The 21,742-nt window shown below is 43.0% G+C and overlaps 1 protein-coding gene and 1 long non-coding RNA gene across 8 annotated transcripts in view; one reads left to right on the top strand and one right to left on the bottom strand.

Annotated features, from left to right (window-relative positions):
* Positions 1-7,292, top strand: part of LOC147027184 (mitochondrial glutamate carrier 1-like) — a 92,496-nt gene extending 85,204 nt beyond the window's left edge. For all 6 annotated transcript variants that reach the window (XR_015058721.1, XM_085883385.1, XM_085883384.1 and 3 more), the window contains 2 exons: positions 1,200-1,275; positions 5,270-7,292. Coding sequence is in view for 5 of the 6 variants with exons in the window: in XM_085883385.1 (XP_085739511.1) it covers positions 1,200-1,275; positions 5,270-5,411 (218 nt within the window). In the remaining variant the exon portion in view is untranslated. The remainder of the gene's footprint in view (positions 1-1,199; positions 1,276-5,269) is intronic.
* Positions 1-21,742, bottom strand: part of LOC147027183 (uncharacterized) — a 96,104-nt gene that overhangs the window by 55,162 nt on the left and 19,200 nt on the right. The window contains exons 4-5 of one of the 2 annotated variants that reach the window (XR_015058722.1): positions 17,115-17,199; positions 16,563-16,952 (exon numbers count right to left, since the gene is read on the bottom strand). The exons of the other annotated variant lie outside the window; for it this stretch is intronic. This is a non-coding gene — a long non-coding RNA (uncharacterized LOC147027183). Of the gene's footprint in view, positions 1-16,562; positions 16,953-17,114; positions 17,200-21,742 lie in introns of those variants that run through there. 2 annotated transcript variants of the gene reach the window in all.

Below are 21,742 nucleotides of genomic sequence, written 5' to 3'. Positions count from 1 at the left end.
CCGCCCCTCCGCCATTGTGCCTCCTTCCCGAGCGTGCATTAATCTCCGAGTCTCAGCTGTACGCCTTCAAGGGCGAAGCTTTGCCATCCTTCTAGGTAGGGGTTAGACCCCCTGGACATGACAATACATTATAAATAAGCATTAAAATAATTTATTGGTGGTTGCTAAGATATGCAGCGCAGCATGTTAAAATCGTTTTTTAATGACAGTTTGAGTCTATGGTTAGATGGAGGTGCTGTGTAAAGGACATGTCTACAAGGTAAAGTATTTATCGCTTAATGTATTATCATATAAAGTGGGGTATGATTGAAGTTATTCATATGTAATAATACTTTAAATAAAAGTAATAATTAAATAAGTTTGAATGAAGATATTGCATTGCTGTGTTGACTGACTGTCTGGACACAACTTTGAGGTTGTGGGTCCATTGATGTTGAGTAATCCACTGATGTGGACCGGTGACCGGGGTTGTGGATCCGCTGTTTGGAGAGGTTCTGGCTTGAAAGGATTGGAACCTCGATGTAAAACGGTGCCCAGCTGATGATCCGGGCTGTTGGGAAATCAGCAAATTGCTTGTGGGTTAAGGTTATAACGTCAAATAAAATAGCTTTTGTAAGTACTTGCCAGTACATAATTTATCCTTGTGTGTGTGTGTGTGTGTGTGTGTGTGTGTGTGTGTGTGTGTGTGTGTGTGTGTGTGTGTGTGGTGTTTATATGTATGTATGTATGCATGTATGTATGTATGTATGTATGTATGTGTATATATATATATATATATATATATATATATATATATATATATATATATATATATATATATACTATATTAGCTATTGTGAGCAGCCGGTGGCTGCTGTTTGTATCATTTTCTGGGGGCACGACTGTGCCGCTTGATACAGTGCATTCTCTTACGAGCACACTGCTACTCATTTCGCCAACCTTGAAAGGATAACAGGCTGAGTCAACCATACTTGGTATTAATTCAATGGCTGACAGGAGCTCAAATTCAAGACTCTAAGATCTTAAGGCATCCACCTTAACTGTTAAGCAAACACCAGGCTTGATATCAAGTTAAAGTGGAGTATATAAATCACATGGCAGTAGGATACATTTTGTTTAATAAATATTGTCCCTCTTTTTCAAAATCCTCTTGTAGATTCAATCACCATAATTTTTCATCTCCTTTCTTGTCTTTCCAGTTATTAAAACCAGAGTGCAGTCCTTACAGAGAGCGACTAATGAAGATACATATTCTGGAATATCTGATTGTGCAAGGTGAGAAAAATCAAGATTTCTCTGCTTCTTCCACTCTTTCATTAGCAACTGAAGATTGCACATACTTATGTAGACAAAACACCCCCATACGTCTTAAGTGTGATAAAGTCAACTCTGATAAAATCAAATTTGTTCTACAACATATCTACAGTATATATATCTGTGCTGTGTTGACCTCTCTTGTGTTGTCACTGAACAACATCACACTTTTGTGAAATCGCACCAAACTTCCAGGATCCACCTCCATCTCCCGTGTGTATGGCCGAAGGATATTGTTTTTTGAAATAAAGAAAAGTTTTTCTTTATTTTTTTTTTTTTAACTTAAGTCTTCAATTGCAATTGCATTTTAAAATATGATGTCACGAATATTACAAATGAATTTGCAAAATAAATGTTTGAATTCTGCCTGGTGTAAGTCATGACAAGACGGCAACTCACGTACTTATCCTGAAGGCCCGGTCACACCTTGACGTTTTAGCCAGCGATGGCAACGTATTAAAATGTATCTAAAACGCTGGCTTTCGTTGAACTTTTGATGTTTTTTTTTAAAGATTCGGACGTATTCATAGCGACTTGGTCTTATGTATAACGCATTGGTAACGGACACAGAACGTTTCGTTGTGTTATAGATAACTTATACCAACGAATACTGAACCTGTTGTCGGCCTACACAACCGATGCCCAACGATAGTCTAATTTAGGCATAGCGCGTTGCACGCATCGCCGACGATGTCGTGACGTAGCCTATTAAAAGGATGACGCACAACGATTCGAATCATAACTGCCGTAGAAATGGAAGTGACAACATCGCGGTCACACCTTGGCGATCTTGCCAGCGTATGCCAACCTAAGAAAAATGTGTCTAAAACGTTGGGGCACGTCAAATACGGTATGAGTAAGTTTGGTATACGTGAGTAGAACGCTAAAGTACGCTATCATACGTCGTAGTAAGTAGAGTACGTCAAGAAATTTTAAACATGTTCAAAATTTTTGGACGTACTCGGCATATGACACACGTTCCGCCTGCGATGGGGATAAGTTTTACACACGATATGTGGACGCTTACACACGTCCACAAACGCTACTTATAAGCTACTCATAAGTCGAAACACGTCGCGGTAATGTCTTTTTTACGCGAAACTTATTTCTAACTTATGTTTGACGTGCTTTGAACCAATTCTTTATGTAGTCCCAACACACATCGACGTATGTAGACGTATTCCAATGACGTCTTCCGGTCGACAAAAAAAAAATAAATGAACGTGTTTCTAGCTTACAACTGCCATATAAAGACGTGTTCCCAGCGGTTTTGGGAATTGGTAGATAAAAATGCTGCTCATAAAAGGGGAACCCAACAGTGTTTTCGAGTCCTTTTTGAGTCGATGTCCATGTCAGCAGTAACAGTATCAGTATCAGTATCAGTATTAGTATTAGTATTAGTCGTAGTTTGTTCATGTTGGCAGTAGTAGGTGAGTGTGAGGGGGAGGGTGTGGGTTATGATGGATCGTCCTTGCGTCCGCGTGTCCACGGGTAGGAGACATCTTTTCACCATTGTTCGAAGTTCTTCGCGGCTAATTTTTTTATGGGGCTTTTTCAACAATGAGCTTTCGCTTGTTTTTACGATTTAGGTCTATTTATAACGGGTTGGACAAATATGCACAATGAACTAATAATGTGCATAGAGCGCTTTGATTGCTTATAGATACGATATACCAACGAATAATTATCGTGAAGCCGGCGTTCACAAACTATGCCCAACGATAGCCTAACTTATCCATATCGTGCGGCAGTTTATCTTTGCCGGTGACGTAGGGTTTGCTATTCATAGGCTGCCACTCAACGATTTAAATGGCTGCATCTCCACTGTTGAAAGTAGACGCTTGCGCTCAACAATTGGATTTTTTTTACACTCAACGACTTTTAAACGGTACCACTCAGCTATTTTCATTGTTTACAATGAACGATTTAAGTTGCTGTCACTCACCTTTGTTTTTTGACGCTGGCGCTCGGAAATTTTAATTGTTTCTATTGAACGTGCTAAATCGCTCAAACTCCACTATTGAAAGTAGACGCTAGCGCTCAACAATTCGATTTTTTTTACACTCAACGACTTCTAAACGGTACCACTCGGCTATTTTCATTGTTTACAATGAACGATTTAAATTGCTGTCACTCGCCTTTGTTTTTTGACGCTGGGGTTTTGAAATTTGAAGCGTTTCTTCTGAACGTGTTAAAATGCTCAAACTCGACTATTTTAAATAGACGCTGCCGATGGACAATTGGAATCATAGCCAAGCTAGACATCGAAGTGTGAACTTCCTCGTCATGCCGAAGAAAACTTTGAAGAATGCTGCAAATAAGTGTCCTGGCCGTGGCTGTGGACGCTGACGCAAGGACGATCCATTATACCGACGTCTTTCAGCCTATGAGTAACTTAAAAGTAACGTCTGTCGATGTGTGGCAATGATCGCGTAACGTGCCAACAACACGTTAATCATAGGTTAGAAATAAGTTTTGGGTACGCTAAACATTACCTCGGCATGTCTCAACTTATGATTAACTTACAAGTAGCATGTGTTGACGTCTGTCAACGATCGCAGACCGTGCATACAACTTGTGGCCAGCGTAGCGGAACGTGTGAGTCATACGCCGGCATACGTCGTGAAATTTCAAGCATGAAAAAATTTGAGGACAATCAAAAAGTACAACGTTTAAAGCCAGCGTACAACGACGTATGGCAGTGTTTTTCAGCGTGCTCTCAATGTTATCAAAACTTACCCATAACGTATTCAACGTGTGCCAGCGTTTTAGAAAAAAAATTCAAAAAAATCGGCATACGTTGGCTAAAACGTCAAGGTGTGACCGGGCCTTAAGTTAAAACAAACTTTATCACCAGTTGATAAGGTGTCCTTTAGTTTTGAAATAACGTTATGGATGGTGCATAGAGGCTTGTAGGCTACACCAATCCGTGCATTGCATACTATCCTGCCAATCCTTTTGGAAAGGCCCAGGTAGTATGGCACTATCCACAGTGCCCAAGCATGTCTGGCTCCTTCTTTTCAGTCTCTTTTGATTCTTTCAAGTTGGGGAGTATCCCTTTGCTGTCCCCATTTTTGAACAGGACTCTTCCAACTAATCGGATTTATTTAATTGCCTTGGCTTTGGAAGATGACATAGTCCATGCTTGAGCTGCCAAGGTCCATACTACACTGCGTTTGTGGGAGATTGGGCTGCAGGAGTTAAAATCTAGGAATCTGCTGGTGTGGGTTGGTTTCCTCCAAACCAAAGTATGTAGGTAGCTGTCAGGTTTATGGTGAACCTCCACATCCAAAAAAGCCAATTTGCTTTCTTTTTAATTTTCAATTGTGAAGTTAATGCTGGGGAATACATGGCCAAGTTTCCGCAGAAGGTGGTCTACGACGTTTGTATCCATAATGGCGAAGGTGTCATCGACGAACCTGTTCCAATATTGTGGGAGCCAATTCTTATGAGACTCAAATATATTTTGTTCGAGTTCCTCCATCATCAAATTAGCCACAACAGCAGAGACAGGTGAACCCAAAGCTGTGCCAAATATTTGTCGAGAGTGTGCACCATCATAGATGAAGGTCGTGCTATCCAGACACATCTCCAGCAGGCTAGCAACATCCTCAGGTGTTGGTTGGATGTTCTGACAAGCCATTTTCCAATTCAAACAATGATGTCACTCGCTGCCATCCTGATTTTAAGCACCCACACTGAAGTAGGAAATGAGTGATTATGAATCTCAGTTTTCCATATTATGAACTCTGTGAATATAAACTTCCTCAAAAATGTCAATCTACGTAAATTGCTTTGAGCAATTTAGCTTTGAGCAATGCCTTTATGAGCAAAGGTCATAGGTCAAATTTGAACCAATCTTTTGCAAAGATATGTACTCCTGGTTTACAATGGGATTAATCTGACTGGCTATCAAGTTGTTCAGAGCTAACTTTATCTCATGGTTAATCTGCAGGAAGATCTGGTGTAATGAAGGTCCACGAGCATTTCTTAAAGGAGCTGCATGCCGAGCTATGGTCATTGCCCCATTGTTTGGCATTGTTCAAGTCATCTACTTCTTCAATATTGGAGAGTTTATGATAGGAAGGGGACATTGAAATGAAGAGCTGGATGAAGACTCAAAAGTAGATTAATCATGAGCGTGCGAAGTTTCAGGAAAAAGTTTGAAACTGTCTAAGTAATATGTATGCAAAAATTATGACTAATTATTTTATCCCATACATCCTCTTTTTGCTCCTCCCCCTCAATCCTATCGCTTTCCAACCTCCTTTCCTTTTTTTTCTCCTCCTCCTCCTCTTCAATTCCCATACAGTCTTTTTCTTAATTATCCTACCTCCTTCACTCCCTTTTTCCAATTTTATTAATCCTAATATACCCTTCTTTCTTTCCAAGTGTTATATGTTGATGGCTCATTAACTCTGTAATGTGCAGAGCTGGTAATCCAATTGTCATTAATTGACAAGTTTACATTTTGTTTGTTTTTTCAGTAGTGTTGATGATGATGCTGAAAAATCAATTGGTTTTAAAAAATTTACATGTCAAGCATGAATGTTTCATACGAGTGGCCAGTTGCTCTTTTTAGTGGTAAGGTTAATGTAAAAGTGCGGTTTTTACAGTAGCGGTGACCTTGAACAAAATCAGTAGTAATAGTGTTTTACATTTACTTTGGCGTGACCCTTTTGAACTTCACCGTGGTGGGTAAATCTCAATTCTCCTTGAACCTCAGTACTCCCCCTTCCCCACCTAACACACACCCTAAAATCTAAAGTGACTTTCCAGTAATATAAGCACATACCTATAAGGCTCAGCGTTTCAAACGCCCGTTAAAGCAAAATCATTGTATTTTGCTGTTTATAACATGAAAGTGTGTGAAGCCAGGAAGCCAGAGGGGTCTGCAACACTCATTTTCACACAAATTTCCATCTCGAAGGTCTTTTGTGAGCCAAATGGGTTTTTCGATTTTTAGAATGCAATATAAACTTTCTAATTCTCTTGACACTAGCTCTCATGCCTAAAGCTAATAATGTAAAATGATGTGTTGATGTTGAGTATGTGGAACTGAAAGTAAAATAAATAAATAAATTTATGTATGAGAACTAACTGCACGGCGATTTGTTTGCTTTTATAGTACGTGGTTCACATTTCCCAAAAGTTGTCAATTTCTTCATTTGCTGTAACATAATTTTTACAAATATCGTTGGGAACAATTGTGAAAGATTGTGAAAACTCTTTTGTTTTATGTAGTACTGAAAGAGAACCATGACATTCATGCATTTACACATGCTGTCTGTAAATTTTTACAATTAAACATTTAAAATGATGCGAAACAAACCTCGGCTGGTCGTTGAAGGATGATAAAATGTGAAAGATTGTAGTTAGTCTCAGATATTCATCTTTTAAGCGTGTACTTGATGTATTATTTAAATAATGAAGCGATAAAAGTTGTTTACAAATATCCTTGAAACTGGGCTTTCTATTCCTGATTTTGGGAGAACTTCCTGGGTTTGGTTCTCGATGGAACATCATCCGACCGCTGAGGTGCTGTCCTTTTGGAAGGGATCGAAAGCCTGGTCATAGACCAGTCATATTCCCACCCTAGTTGAGAGCTGCGAAATGCGATCTGTTTTACTTTTTATTTTATTTTCTTTTCGAACCAATCATGGATCGACAAATTGAGAGACATGGTTGTCTCTATGGAAATTACTGGGAAATTCATTATCTTGCATTTGCTGCTAAAAGATAACATTTTACATCTAAGGATATGATGTAAAATTTTAAAATGATAATAATCAGAGAAAAGATTTCTCTGTTGTTGAATTATTTTATTTTTAGTTGTGTGTTCCCTTGAAGCTAGCTGTGATATCTGTTCGGATTTGTTTGGTGATGGAAATGGTTCCATGGTATCTTCCTGGCTTCAATGTCTCTAAATGCTCCTACAGTGTGATTTCAATGAGAAATAAATGTATATTTCAAAATTTCATGTGTTTGTATTGTCTGCATTATATCTGTTACCAATTCAGTCTCAACTACAAATAGGCCTCCTTCATAATGATGTTACCAAAGAGCAGTTAAAAATCATAAATGAAAATGGCTTGAAAAAAAAAGACAATTACTTGAATAATATTTCAATTAAGGAAGCAAGTGGAGCCTTCTTACATTAAAATCCCTTTAATTGCTCTATTCAGTAGAGCTGCAGTTCTCAACAGACACTTTTTTTTAGCAGCTGTGAAACAACCTTCAATGAAAGGAAGGCACACCTTCCAGTCCAATATCACAAAAAAACAATGTCACATCAAAGAGATGGAAAAGCATAATACAGGGATTCAGGAGCTATCACAGATTTCACTTAATCAGGGGAAAAATAAAGCTTCCACGAAAAGTATTAATGTTGGAGGTGTGATTAAATCTAGCCTCTCACTTCAATGAAACATTGATAAATAATGTAAATCTTATAACTGTAATGTTTGATAAACACATGTTTAAGGAATTGTGGAACATTAAATAATATTGGAAGGCACTAACTAACAAAATAGATTCTGTTATCATTATTTTCAATAAAAACTGGAAATTGATGTCTGTCTCAAGTCACCAAACCCTTACACAGAGGACCTGATGCTGTGGATGATGCTTTGGTCCATATTAGATACAAGCAAATACAACCTGTTGCTTTGCTGATGGGGATATTAAAGGTGGGGGGGGGGAGAGAGGAGGGAAGGAGAGAGGGAGAGAGGGAGAGAGGGAGAGAGGGAGAGAGGGAGAGAGGGAGAGAGGGAGAGAGGGAGAGAGGGAGAGAGGGAGAGATATATTATCAAAGAGAATGATATGTTATGAAAACACACACACACACAAAATGAGGTTTCATTACCCAGCAATTTTGGCCCAAACAACGCAGAAATCAAGAAAATGACCAAATACCAATATCTAACAAGAGCGCAAGTGAGCACAATATATGCCCAAACAAGAAGGTATATACAGAATTGTGCTACTACATGGAAAACAGCATCCTGTTTGCCATGGCAACCACTTTAGATGACGAACGTATGCCACGACACACCGTCTCCACAGTCTGTAGCTATGTACCAAATATGAAACGTGAAAGTTGAAAACTTTGGGAGTTAGAGTACGAACAGGAACGGATGGAAAACAGCATCCTGGTTGCCATGGCAACCACTTTAGATGATGAATGTATGTCACAACACAGCGTCTCCACAGTCTGTACCTATGTACCAAATATGAAACGTGAACGTTGAAAACTTTGGGAGTTAGAGTGCAGACAGGAATGGACAGACGGACGGACGGACGGACGACCGGTATTACAATATATTGTGACGTCTGAGGGGGGGGGGGGTATGCATTCAAAGGGTAATTAGGATGTTTAATTAGGTATGCCATGCTGTTCGAGTTTACCAGGATCTCGATGTAATAAGTAGTAATTCAGTGGTGATAAGTTGTCTAGTAAATGTTCATTTCTTCAAGGGGGAAATGATAAGTGTCACATAATTAGATAGGGACACGGGATAGGGTAAGTGTGTCTGCGTAAACCCCTTTTGGTATTCTCTGGAGACTGTCCGTGACGTCACAGTACAGTGCAGCGGATGGCTCCGCCCCGTGATCACGATTGGCAGAAGGCGACGGCAGTGGGCCAATAAACGGCTCGATTGGAGGTGACGAGGGCAGAAGGATAAAAAGGTTCTGTTCGGGGTCGAAAAGGAAGAAGAAGAAGAAGATTACAACCAGAACGCTCGTGTTTTTTTTGGTGTGGAACCTGTGGCGGCAGAGAGCGTCCTGGTTGCTGTGCTGAGTCGATCGTGCTCTTGATCGTGCCTGGGAGCCTTGCCGAGCCTCGTGCCTCGCTTTGGTTGGCTCTGGGGTTCTGCTGACTCGGAGTACGGGGTCGGGCGGCGGGTGGACCTGCCTCCCTCTCCTGCTCGCGGCTTGGCGCGGGAGCTGGTTCCCTGGCGGCTGTGGGCGGACTTGGGCCAGGACCAGGAGGTCGACAGTTGCGTCCACACCACGGTCCAGCCTGACCACCAGAGATAGCTACGGTGTGTGTGTGTGTGTGTGTGTGTGTGTGTGTGTGTGTGTGTGTGTGTGTGTGTGTGTGTGTGTGTGTGTGTGTGTGTGTGTGTGTGTGTGTGTGTGTGTGTGTGTGTGTCTGCTTGGCGCCTTAGAGGGATTGAGAACTGTATATTCATTGGAATTGTCTGTTTTTCCCCACGCCCAATCCCACACCATCCCGTCGAATCGCCCCGGATCCCTCTTCTTGCCGAGTCTTGTTATTTCTGGTAATTATAAAAAAGGAATAAACATCATCAACTCAGTGAAAAGTGACTCGTGCCACCTTCCTCGTCCCGTTTGCGGTAGGGTGATTAGAACCGCCGTCTTTGGGTTATATAAAAATAAATCGCCTCCATCGTTTCGGCTCATTCTACGTTGGCGGGACTGTTCAAGTCCCGTGGACGTCACATTGGTGTCAGGGTGTTGGATGTTCGAACCCCTCTAAATTATATACCAGGATTAAAATCTCGCCACGAATTGGAATATAAAATTATTACAGAAAAGCGCGCTAGCGCGGGAAAATTTTGGCGGGATTTTTCAAATTTAAATTAATTGGCGGCAAACGGGACTTCTGCACCATGGCGGATGTGCAGATGTTTGAGGAGGAAGGCCACGTGTCTGACAGCGAGTCGGGGGAAGAGGGGAGAGACGAGGGTAGGGTTGGAACCTCCCCCATTCCAAGCGTGGACCGTGCTTCATCGCCCGTAATGGAGCCGGCAGCACCGGAAACCGGCACGATGACGATCTGGATAATGTTGGAACGTTTAATGAGTGCAATTACAGCACAGGGGGCAAAAATGGCAGAAATGACGGCACAGGGGGCACAAATGGCAGAAATGACGGCACAAATGGAAAATCAATTCGTGACACAGAGGGCAGAAATGACAGATCAATTGGGGGTAATGGGGGTACAGTTGGGTGCACGGATTGATTTAATGAGGGATGAATTGGGGGAAAAGATGGAGAAAATGAAAACTGAGATGCAGGAGTGTGTGGATGTTAAATTGGGAGAAATACAAAGTAAATTCGAGGATAGATTGGAGGAAACAAAGGTAGAAATTACATTGGAGGGGGAAAATATACGGAAAAAATTGGTAGATAATATTGATGCAACGAACATTCGGGTTGATAAAGTGGATGAAAGCCTGGAACGTCATCGTGCCTGTGTGGATCTTCGTATGCAGCTGCAAGTTGAAGAGTGGGGAGAGCTGAGGAAGCAAGGGATGAATTTGGCGGAGGAGGTAAAAGGATTGGAGGCTCGTTTGGACGAACAAGATAAAATTATGAGCCAAGATGAAGTCTTGGATAAAGGCCTGGTAGAGCCGTCTTTTGTAAGTAGAGTGTCCGGGTTGGTTGAGGAGCAGCTACAAACTCGCGACGGAGCCTTGGAGGAGGTTGTGCGGGCCCAGAAGATCCTGCGGGAAGAGGTGAATCGGTCCATTCAACGTTTGGAACAGGAGGCAAAATTGACCCATGAGACCCTCACCACAAAACATCTTTGGCCACAGTGGGCTCCGAAATTGGATACGCAGCCACAAGGGTGTTTGATCCCTAGGCTGGATTCGGACAAGGGAGAAACTGAGAAGCGGGCCACCGTAAAAGTGATCCCCCTGGTAAATTTTGACGGGTCAGGGAGCGTTGAAGCTTTTCTGACGCAATTTGAGTGCATTTCCCGACTAAACGGGTGGAATGAGCGGGAACGTACAGGGAATTTGGTGGCAACGTTGCGGGGACCAGCCGCAGATGTGTTAAACGTGATCGCGGAGGGATGTTGACCAGCTCCCACATTTGCGAGGCGTTGAGCCGTCGGTTTGGGTTCGCGGCAAACTGTGATCTGGTGCGGGCTCAGCTCCAGCACCGCAGATTAAAGCCGGGTGAGACAGTGCAGGAGCTGGCACAGGACATTTACCAATCAGTCAGGATCGCGTATCGGGACCTTACAGTGGAGGCATGGGACAGACTGGCACTAGAGAAATTTTTAGCTGCTCTTCCGGACCCTGAGGTCCGAGCGCTAGTGGAGCTACAGGATCCACCCACCGTTCACCGAGCGGCTGAGTGCGCAGCCAGGCTGGCCTCGTGGAGGCGGCCGGGTCGGGTGCCCGAGAGGCCATCGGTGACGGTCCGACAGGCGGAGATCCAGGATCAAGGAGAGGGGCTGGGAGAAATTGGCATTACCCAAATGTTTCAGGAAATTTGCCAGAAACTGTCGAGTTTGATAAAGGGTAATCCGGTAGTTAGTGCGCCAAAGCGGCGGGGTCCAGCCCAGCCAATAGAGCAATTTGATTATGGCAGAGGGGGTCCGGAACCGGAAGAAACATTTCACCGATACTCACGGGGGCCTTTTATGGGGAGTTGTTTCCGGTGCGGGCGAAGAGGACACATGCAACGATATTGCCGGTACCCGGCAATGGAGGGACCCTCCAATAGACTTTTAGACTCGGAGAGGGTGAATCCTCCTGCTAAACCGCCAGGTCTATCCGAGATGCCCTTTCATAGGTCGGGTCCGGAGATCACTGTCGGGGGGTCCGGGAGACTAGATCGGGCTGAGCATATAGGGCCATGCACGGCTGGTGAGATTGTGGCGAAGTACCTCCTTTAGTGGAAAAAAATGAATTGTGGAAAAATTGGCATTTGATCGTGTTCTTATGATTTGATTTGATCGTGTTCTTATGCCACGATCAAATTGGCATTTGATCGTGGCATAAGTTCTGCTGGGTTTTAGAGTGACAATCGGGACAGTGGGTAATTGGAAACAAAGCGGGCACGAGTGGCTGTCCAATGGCTGGTGCGTGGATCGGGTGAGAAGTGCTGTGTGAGTTGTTTTAAGTGAAGAAGTGAAATGTATGGTGCACACATTGTTTTTTTTAATTGGGCATGGTGTGGTAACAGGGAAGGTCATGGTCGGTGAAGTGTTAGAAATGCAGGTGTCACATGTAAGGCCGATGGGGTGGGGGAGTCATGTGGGTTTTGTGGGTGGGGATGATGTGCTTGTCCACAGGGATTGCTGAAGCTCACGGTGAGCGTGAATTGCGACCCCCTTCAAGGAGATTAACCACCTGGTGGCTAATGGTGACAGTGTCTGGAGGCAACTGGGAGAGGGTCTGGTTGGGCGACCAAGGCGGGTAGGACCTTGGCGACCCAGGAAGGCCAGAGGAGCCAGTGAGACCCCTTCCAGAGTGTTGTACGGGATTAGAGCTGATGGCTACCAGGGGGGAGGGAATCAAAGGGAGCGGGGCGGAGAAACGTCCGGGTTGGACAAAAGCTTACCTGTGGGCATGGTTGCACCTGAGATGCCCCCATCATCTGTGGTAACCCACCCCACGGCCACGACGGGATTCAGCCTGCATGACTAAAATGAGGACCATGACCTTGAAATGTGATGATGACCATGGTGTGAGTGTTGTGAAGATGTGTGAGTCCCACCCGATCCCGCACAACTTGACAGGTGCAGCAAGGGCAAGATGTTCGCATAATTTTGGGGCAAGCAAATTTGAAAATTGGCTCCCCAGGTAACGCTGGGTCTATTAGCATCCACTGGGGGAGGCGGTCAAGTGTAAATATCCTGTGAATAGTGTCGTTAAGGCTTAGAGTAGGAATGTAAAGTATAAGTGTTGTGTTTTTGTGGAACCTTTTGTTTCCCCTCCCCAGATCACTGGAAGAGTGCTGGGCAAGAGCAATGATCCTGAAGATGGAGTGCAACTTCACTCAGTGCTCTCATGTAATAAAATAAAATAAAATAAAATAAAAAAACAAAAAAAAGAAATGATTGTTTAGGCGAGGATAAGGCCATAAGGGGGTAGTACATTAAGCAGGAGAGGTAAGTTAGCTGCGACTCGCTGCCCATTGCCCCTCCTACTTTATTTCGTTAGGTTAATTAGGTGTGAGTCAGTAAGTGTTAAGGCTGGTATGGTAGCGCCTGTGATATACCTTGCAGGAGCTGCGGTACCAGAGGAGGGGGCAGTGTTACGTCTGAGGGGGGGGGTATACATTCAAAGGGTAATTAGGATGTTTAATTAGGTATGCCATGCTGTTCGAGTTTACCAGGATCTCGATGTAATAAGTAGTAATTCAGTGGTGATAAGTTGTCTAGTAAATGTTCATTTCTTCAAGGGGGAAATGATAAATGTGACGTAATTAGATAGGGACACGGGATAGGGTAAGTGTGTCTGCGTAAACCCCTTTTGGTATTCTCTGGAGACTGGCCGTGACGTCACAGTACAGTGCAGCGGATGGCTCCGCCCCGTGATCACGATTGGCAGAAGGCGACGGCAGTGGGCCAATAAACGGCTCGATTGGAGGTGACGAGGGCAGAAGGATAAAAAGGTTCTGTTCGGGGTCGAAAAGGAAGAAGAAGAAGAAGATTACAACCAGAATGCTCGTGTTTTTTTGGTGTGGAACCTGTGGCGGCAGAGAGCGTCCTGGTTGCTGTGCTGAGTCGATCGTGCTCTTGATCGTGCTCTTGATCGTGCCTGGGAGCCTTGCCGAGCCTCGTGCCTCGCTTTGGTTGGCTCTGGGGTTCTGCTGACTCGGAGTACGGGGTCGGGCGGCGGGTGGACCTGCCTCCCTCTCCTGCTCGCGGCTTGGCGCGGGAGCTGGTTCCCTGGCGGCTGTGGGCGGACTTGGGCCAGGACCAGGAGGTCGACAGCACCGCGGTTTCTCCTGCCCCCCCTGGCGAGAGCAAGGCCGGCTCGTCCGGCGCCGATCCAGGGACAGTTGCGTCCACACCACGGTCCAGCCTGACCACCAGAGATAGCTACGTTTTGTGTGTGTGTGTGTGTGTGTATATGTGTGTCTGCTTGGCGCCTTAGATGGATTGAGAACTGTATATTCATTGGAATTGTCTGTGTTTTTCCCCACGCCCGATCCCACACCATCCCGTCGAATCGCCCCGGATCCCTCTTCTTGCCGAGTCTTGTTATTTCTGGTAATTATAAAAAAGGAATAAACATCATCAACTCAGTGAAAAGTGACTCGTGCCACCTTCCTCGTCCCGTTTGCGGTAGGGCGATTAGAACCGCCGTCTTTGGGTTATATAAAAATAAATCGCCTCCATCGTTTCGGCTCATTCTACGTTGGCGGGACTGTCAAAGTCCCGTGGACGTCACTATATATATATATATATATATATATATATATATATATATATATATATATATATATATATATATATATATATATATATATATATATATATATATATATATATATATATATATATATATATATATATATATATATATATATATATATATACACATATATATATATATATCTGGCATATAAAAAAATGAAGTGAGAAGGTAGTTGAATTTGAAGAGTGCCAAAGTTGTACCAGTGATCACTGAAGCAATGGGAATGATGAAGAATAGGATCAGCTGGAAAATCCCCAACATAATTTCTGTGGTCAACGTTTGGGAGTTTTTTTATTTTAATAACTCTTCAAGTCCATTCACAAACACACCTGCCCACAGGTGGTGTTACTCACAAGGCGATGGTGAAAACAGCATTTGGCCTCACCATCTGGGTATTGCAGTCATGTGATGCCCTCTTATGATTGGGAGGACACGAAACACGAGCCATGCATGCTATGCAGCTATACAAGTTGGTGGTGCCTGTATTTGACTGAATCTTCCCAGATACACGTAGTTTTACTTGTCGATGCTGATTGTCAAATGCTCTCAAAACATATTGTTACCCCTTGGACCATAGGTCTGCACAGGTGGGGTTCGAAGGTTCAAACAAACTCACCAATTTCTCAAACAGACATCAATTTCTCTCTTCCCCTCTCACAAATTTTCCTACAGCCCCTTTTATTGAATGAACATTCCTATTTTCAAAATAAATAATAATTCGGCAAGCTTTTCATAACAATGGATCCATAATGGCATTGTATTTTGCAATGGAACGAACTTTAAAAAGCAATGTAAGAGGAACAGTTTCAGTTTACAGTAAAATGAATGGAAGGAAATTGAAGAGGAACAAGTTTAGTTTACTCACCAGTTTCATCACCAGATAAGAATAGTTTGTTACTGTCCATATAGGTAAAATATTCAGTGGGAATGAGCATGTTCTGAATGCTATGAGTTTGGATGAGCAGGTGAACTGCTACTCCTCTTACAAACACCCAATCTGTCCAACCCCTCCCCCCCTCCTCTTGCTTTGAAAATGATTGAATCCAGCCATGAGTACATAGCACATGGGACACTGCCTTTTTCAGTATCCAACTAGCGATCTGTCACCCTGCAAGCCCCAGTGCTTCCTCTTCTCGTGGTTTTCGGGCATTTCCTGTGTTAGTAGTTGCCTGTTCCCTGCCGATAGGGCCAATCTGGCCAGCTCTGGTGGGCACGAATACAATGGATCTCGTTTTGTGTAGGAATTCTGTACGAATGTTTCTCTATAAAACACTTTTGTGTGTTTTAAAGGCTAATTTGTCAAAACACATGATTGTAGACAAGACAGGTCAACTGTTCCACTGCATTTATCGACTTAAAATTTGAGTACTTTGGCTGGATGTTCTACTTTTTCACATCCGCTCATCAAAGCTGGTACAAACGTATACTTCGGCTACGAGGCGAAGATACAGCACAAACTAAAACCACCATCACACGAACTAAAACCATGCATGCACATACATAAAGTGATACCAAGTCTTGCAACTACTGTTCCTTCTGTGCCTGTTTGCTGTTCCTGATGAGCACAGCACTGATGATGCTGTGATCCCAGGTTTCAAATCTTGTATCCTATTTTAACTTGTCTATTGTATATTAGTGTCCTTATTGTAAATTCATATATAAGTACAATGATGTCTCAATCTTGTCCTCTCCTGCATGTGGTAGATGTATCCACAAGGTCTTATAATTACGAAATGGCATGTTATCTCAAAGAAATTCCCAGTTATCAAATATCAATCAACATTGAAAGTCTTGAGTGATATAATCATTATTTAATTGTACATGTCCTTAAATGTTTTATTCTTTCAATGTTCCAGCTATTTGATGGAACGTTATCTTATTTTGCTGCGAGCTACTCGACATAGTGGCAGGTTGTTGATCCGAGGACACAGCGCTAACGTGGAGTGGACAGAATCAGACACTATTTACAAAGAACAGTAATCAGTAACGGAAAACACACAAACACAGACATGCAAACGTTGATAATGTGAAAGTTAAACATAGAATTTATTTGTTTTAGAAGAGGCTAGACCCATAACATCAACAGCTAATATCATATTGACTGTAAATATTTTTTGTTTGTTTGTTTTTCCATTAATATCAACATTTGTTATTATTTTGTCATCATTCTTACCAGGAGGAAAGCCAACAGGTTTCCAATTACAATATGTAACGATTACATTTTGCTTCAAAAAAAAACAAAAAAAAAAAACAAACAAAGCAGCTTCAAAATCTCAATTTACCTCTAGAAAGTCATGTTGTAAGTGCTCAACTGTAAAACTACAAAAAAAAAACAACACGATTCTGTAATAATTCATTCATTGGAATGCATATGTCCTGTATGCAGCACCTGCCTCGCATTGTTTTCCATCACTTATGAGGCTTCAGCTCTGATGCTGATGCAGAGCTCTGTAAATAATAACAGGAATTTAGAATTTGGCAAGAGCACAAGCACACACTCGCCAAGCCTATTCCTTTTGAAAAGTACTGGGAGATCTTTCATATCCATGAGTGAATGCTAATACATGGGGCAGTTGGCTTGAATTCCCATAAGAAGTGCTCCAGACTCACCAATGCAACATCCTTCCTCTCCTCTGCATCACCAGCACCACGGTTTATAAAGAGTCTGGGACTCTAACCGACAGCAGACAATTCACTGCAAACATGTTACCTCGGAGCTATCATGTCATAGTTGATTATGGTAAACACCTTAAAATACATGAAATCACTCCCAAATTTTTTTTGTTAACCCTTTGTTTTCAAAAGCCAATTGTGATAACAGCCAATGGCCTGATTTGAGGTTAAACACCAGATCCAGCCACAATGATTATAATATTTATATATAAACAAGAACAGCACTTCAGTGGAGCGCATACCATCGCCAAGCTGAACAGTTTACATTTTGTATCCCACTGAAAGGCTAGATCTGCATCCATACCTGAACAAAAATGTAATAGGTTTGTTTGTCTCACCTTCCCAACTCATCCACCAGGTGTTGTCATAGTCCATCCACAACTTTTTGAAATATCGTGCTATATATAGTTTTGGCTCCATCTCTCAATGGTGAAGAATCACTTTAGAAATACTAGTATATGGATCCAGATTCGGATCTTCACCAAAAACTAATGAAGTCGTCCTTATCACACACCAAACATGTCCACCAATGCAAATTTTCAAGTTCCATCCAAATCAGTCCTTAATGTTTTGAGATATCCTGCTCACAAACAAAGAAACAAACAGGGGTGAATACATAACCTCTGTCCACCTTAGGTGGCAGAGGTAATAAAAGAGAATAATCGTGAATTACAATAGAAATTATAAACCTGCACAAACCGAATATCAATGAAAATGAATGACGGATGCACAAAATATTATATTTAAAATAAACAAAAACAACATTTAAATAAAATCAAAGAAGACAGAGATGAAAGGAAAAGGGCAAAATAGACAGAAGGCAAGAAGGAAAGGATTGAGATGAAGAAAAAACATTCGCAGCAGAATCAAAAAAATTAACATAATATAGTGGAGAAAGTCTCTTGTCTGAGAGCATGGATCTTCCCATCAAGGTGGATATTCTAATCTTTGCAGGTGCTTTCATAAAGCCTGATGGAGAACTGCTCTCCGCTCTGGGCTGGTGCTCCTGCCTCACACCGAGCTCGACATCATGCTGTGGAAACCAAGGCTTTTAGGATCATTGGTATCTCCCGTGATGAAGCTGAGTCTTTGGGTCTCTCACTCTCTCACCGCAGGTAGGTCAGGGGTCTTTCTGGCTTCCACAGTCTCTTCTCCGGCCTTGCCTCCCCCTGCTCTGTCTGTGATCTGCCCCCCCTATATTTCCACAGGGCGCTCAAGGTCCGCCAAAAACCCCCTTCTGGTAGAACTACCAAAATCAAGAATCACTGCTCACCTTCACTCTTTCATTCCTCTATTTCCCCGCCTTTGGAACAAACTCCTACACTCTTTTCAATCCCACTCCTCCCTCCAGGTCTTCAGAACGGCTGTTCACCACCATCTCTTATCTTCCCCAATCAAAAATCTTGATCTTTTCTACCGCTGTAAATGCATCCCAAACCCACCTCCTTCACATTCCCTGCTTTAATTTCTGAAAGTCCCTGGAGTGTCCATCTTGTATACCCTATGTACTCCACCCAATCCCTCTCCCTTCCACAGATCTCCTAATGTCTGCTCCCCACTTTTTTGTGCTTCCCTCGCCCAGCCCTGTTGTCTCCTGCTCCCCTTGTTATATGTTCTGTGCGTTAGCTTTTATACCAGCCTCGACAATGTACACAAAAAAAAGCTGAAGTTATGGGGGGACAAGCTGTTTGGTTTAGTGGATTAACATGTGTGGTTGAAAAAAGATTAATTTTTTTAGAGTCCCAGCATATCAAATTGGTGTGTGCCATCTTTTAGATTACTGTATAAGATGGCACACATTATAAGATAGATTCGGATGAAACTTGGTGGACAGGTTAGGTGTGTGACAAGGAAGAATTGATTCGATTTTGGTGAAGATCCGGATCTGGTTACGATAATTTTAAAGTGATTCTTCATCATTGAGAGATGGGGCTAAATATGATATATAGCATGATATCTCAAAATGCTGTCGATGGATTGGGACGAAACTTGACGGACAGAGTGGGTGTGTCGCAAGGACGAATTGATTTGATTTTGGTGAAGATCCAAATCCAGATCTGGATACGAGAATTATTTATTTTTTTAAATGATTCTTCACCATTGAGAGATTGGGCCACAAATGATATCGTACTGCATAGCATGATATTTCAAAAATGTTTTAGACCCAATATGTGACGGACGTATCCGCTCCACCAAGTGCCCTTCTTGTCTCGCAATAAAATCAGCTGTTCCTGTTGGTTTCCTCTACTGGGTAGTGCATTTCACAGCAAAGACTCAACCATGAGAACCAAGGAGCTTTCAACTTCCGGTTCCGGTTTTGAGCGGCAAGAGGTCTCCTTCGGGGCTCCCTGCTGACATTCTCAAAGTTAAGTTCCGGTTGTTATTTGTCCCGTTTTAACTGTTTAATTTTCTCACCTACATGTTAATGTGTGTTCCTAGTTCGGTTTTGTTTCAAAAATCGTGCTATTTTGTGAGTATTTATGTCGACGTTCTCACCTGGTGTTTGAGGCCTAGTCCTAGGCTTGAGGCCTACCGGTTCCACTTGGTGTTCGATCGTTTTTTTTTTTTTTTTTTTTTTTTTTTTTTTTCTCCCCATTACCTTCAATTTCTATCCTCCCCATTACCTTCAATTTTCATCCTCCCCACTTTCCAAACATCCCCCATTCTCCCAACTAATCTCTTTCTTATCTCAAAAAAAAAAAAAAAACCAACAACAACCTTCTCCCGATTCTGCTACTTCTTCTTCCTCTTAACTTCCTCGTCTTCCTCGATTTTTTATTATTATTATTATTATTATTATTATTATTTTTTTTTTTTTTACACTTCCATGACCTAATCTGTTGAACTCTCTCATACATTAATATTAACAACAAAAACGATCTTATAATGCTTCATCTTCCTCTCTCACACATGTGGTACTCTTTACTGTTTCACAATGCACTACTCTTCTGCTATTTTAACAGACTGCTCTCATTTCGAGCTCTCCTTCATTCCTTGCCTAAAAAATCCAACTATTACAGCACTTCTTCTCTCCATGCTCTGAATTCGCCTTCATTGCATCCATCAAGAATTGTGTTAAATCGCATCTCTGACCTAAAACTTTTAAAAACCACAGTTTGCCATGGATGCTCGCTTTCCATCAACCATTCTTTTTTTCCAACTTCAGTGCCAACTCACCCCCTCACCCCTCACTCTCACTCTCAAAGCAACCATCCCACTCTTCTCCCTCCAAGCCTCCCTCTCACCTCTTTCAAAAATTCCCCCCTCACCTTTCTCCCACCTTTCATCCCCCTCACTCTTCCTTCTCAAAGTTGCCCCCCTCAAATCCACCAACCTGCCTCCCTCCACTGCCCTCTCACCTCCATCTCTTCACTCCACCTCCTCAAATCCTCAACTGCCATCTTCCTTGTCTCTTGTCCCCCTCTCTCACAGCACCACAGAGCCTTTTCTCCTCCTCATTCGGCCCCCTCCCCTCGCTATTCTGCAATACCCCACACTCCTTCAGCAACCCTCCTTACCTCCCCCTCGTCCCTCGTCCGACCCTCCCCCGCCCCCTCCACCTCCTGCACCAAAAGCCTCCTCCCCTACCTCTTCATTAAAAGTGTGGACCTCAAATATCCGGGGCCTTCGCTCAAACCTTTCAGATCTTTCCATGCAGGTTGCCACTGACAAACCAGACATTATCTGCCTAACAGAAACTTTCCTCTCCCAAGACGTGTCTGACTCCCAAGTATCTCTCCCTGGTTACTCCCTCTTACGGTATGACAGACCTGAGCCTTGTCCTGGTGGAGGTGTTGCTCTCTTCATCAAAGACTCTATTCCTCACTCTCCCTGCACTGCTCTCACTCCCCCACACCCCCAGGAATACCTCTGGCTTCGGCTTCCCCTCCACTCCCACCTCATGTTTATATGTGTACTGTACCGTCCACCGAACAGTGATGACTCCATCTACACCTCACTCTCCGAAAACATGGACCATCTTCTATCTTCTCATCCAAACTCTCTCTTCCTCTTATGTGGCGACTTCAATTGTCATCACGCCAGTTGGCTAGGTGTGGGTACCTCTCTTACCTGCCATGGGACATCAGCAAAAGCTTTCTGTGACTCATTGGGACTGACTCAATCGGTCAACTTCCCGACCCGGATCTCAACCAATGGTACTCCATCTCTTCTGGATCTGATTTTGACAAATTTCCCTGACAATATCTGCTGCTCTTCCTTCGCTCCAATTGGTTCTTCTGACCACGTCCTTATTAAAGTGGACATCTCTCTGGCTGTTATCAGAGAACCACCTCACCGCCGTCGAGTCTGGCATTTCACTCAAGCCGACTGGCAGGGTCTCCGAGCAGCCATCAAACTTACAGACTGGTCTCCTATCACTACTTTCTCAAACATCAACTCATCCTGGGAATTCTTTCAAAGAAACTTGCTCTCCCTCATGCACAGATTTATCCCCTCTCGTGTTCAGTTGTCCTACCCTTCCTCCCGCCCTTGGTTTACTGAAGCTTGTGGCGAGGCAGTTGTCCTGAAACAACTTGCCTTTGCCTCATGGAAAGCAAACCCAA

This window comes from Eptatretus burgeri, chromosome 5, assembly GCF_056783735.1.
Source record: "Eptatretus burgeri isolate ZD-2024b chromosome 5, Ebu_testis_v1, whole genome shotgun sequence".
NCBI classification, from domain to species: domain Eukaryota; kingdom Metazoa; phylum Chordata; class Myxini; order Myxiniformes; family Myxinidae; genus Eptatretus; species Eptatretus burgeri.
This window is presented reverse-complemented; position numbering and strand designations above follow the sequence as displayed.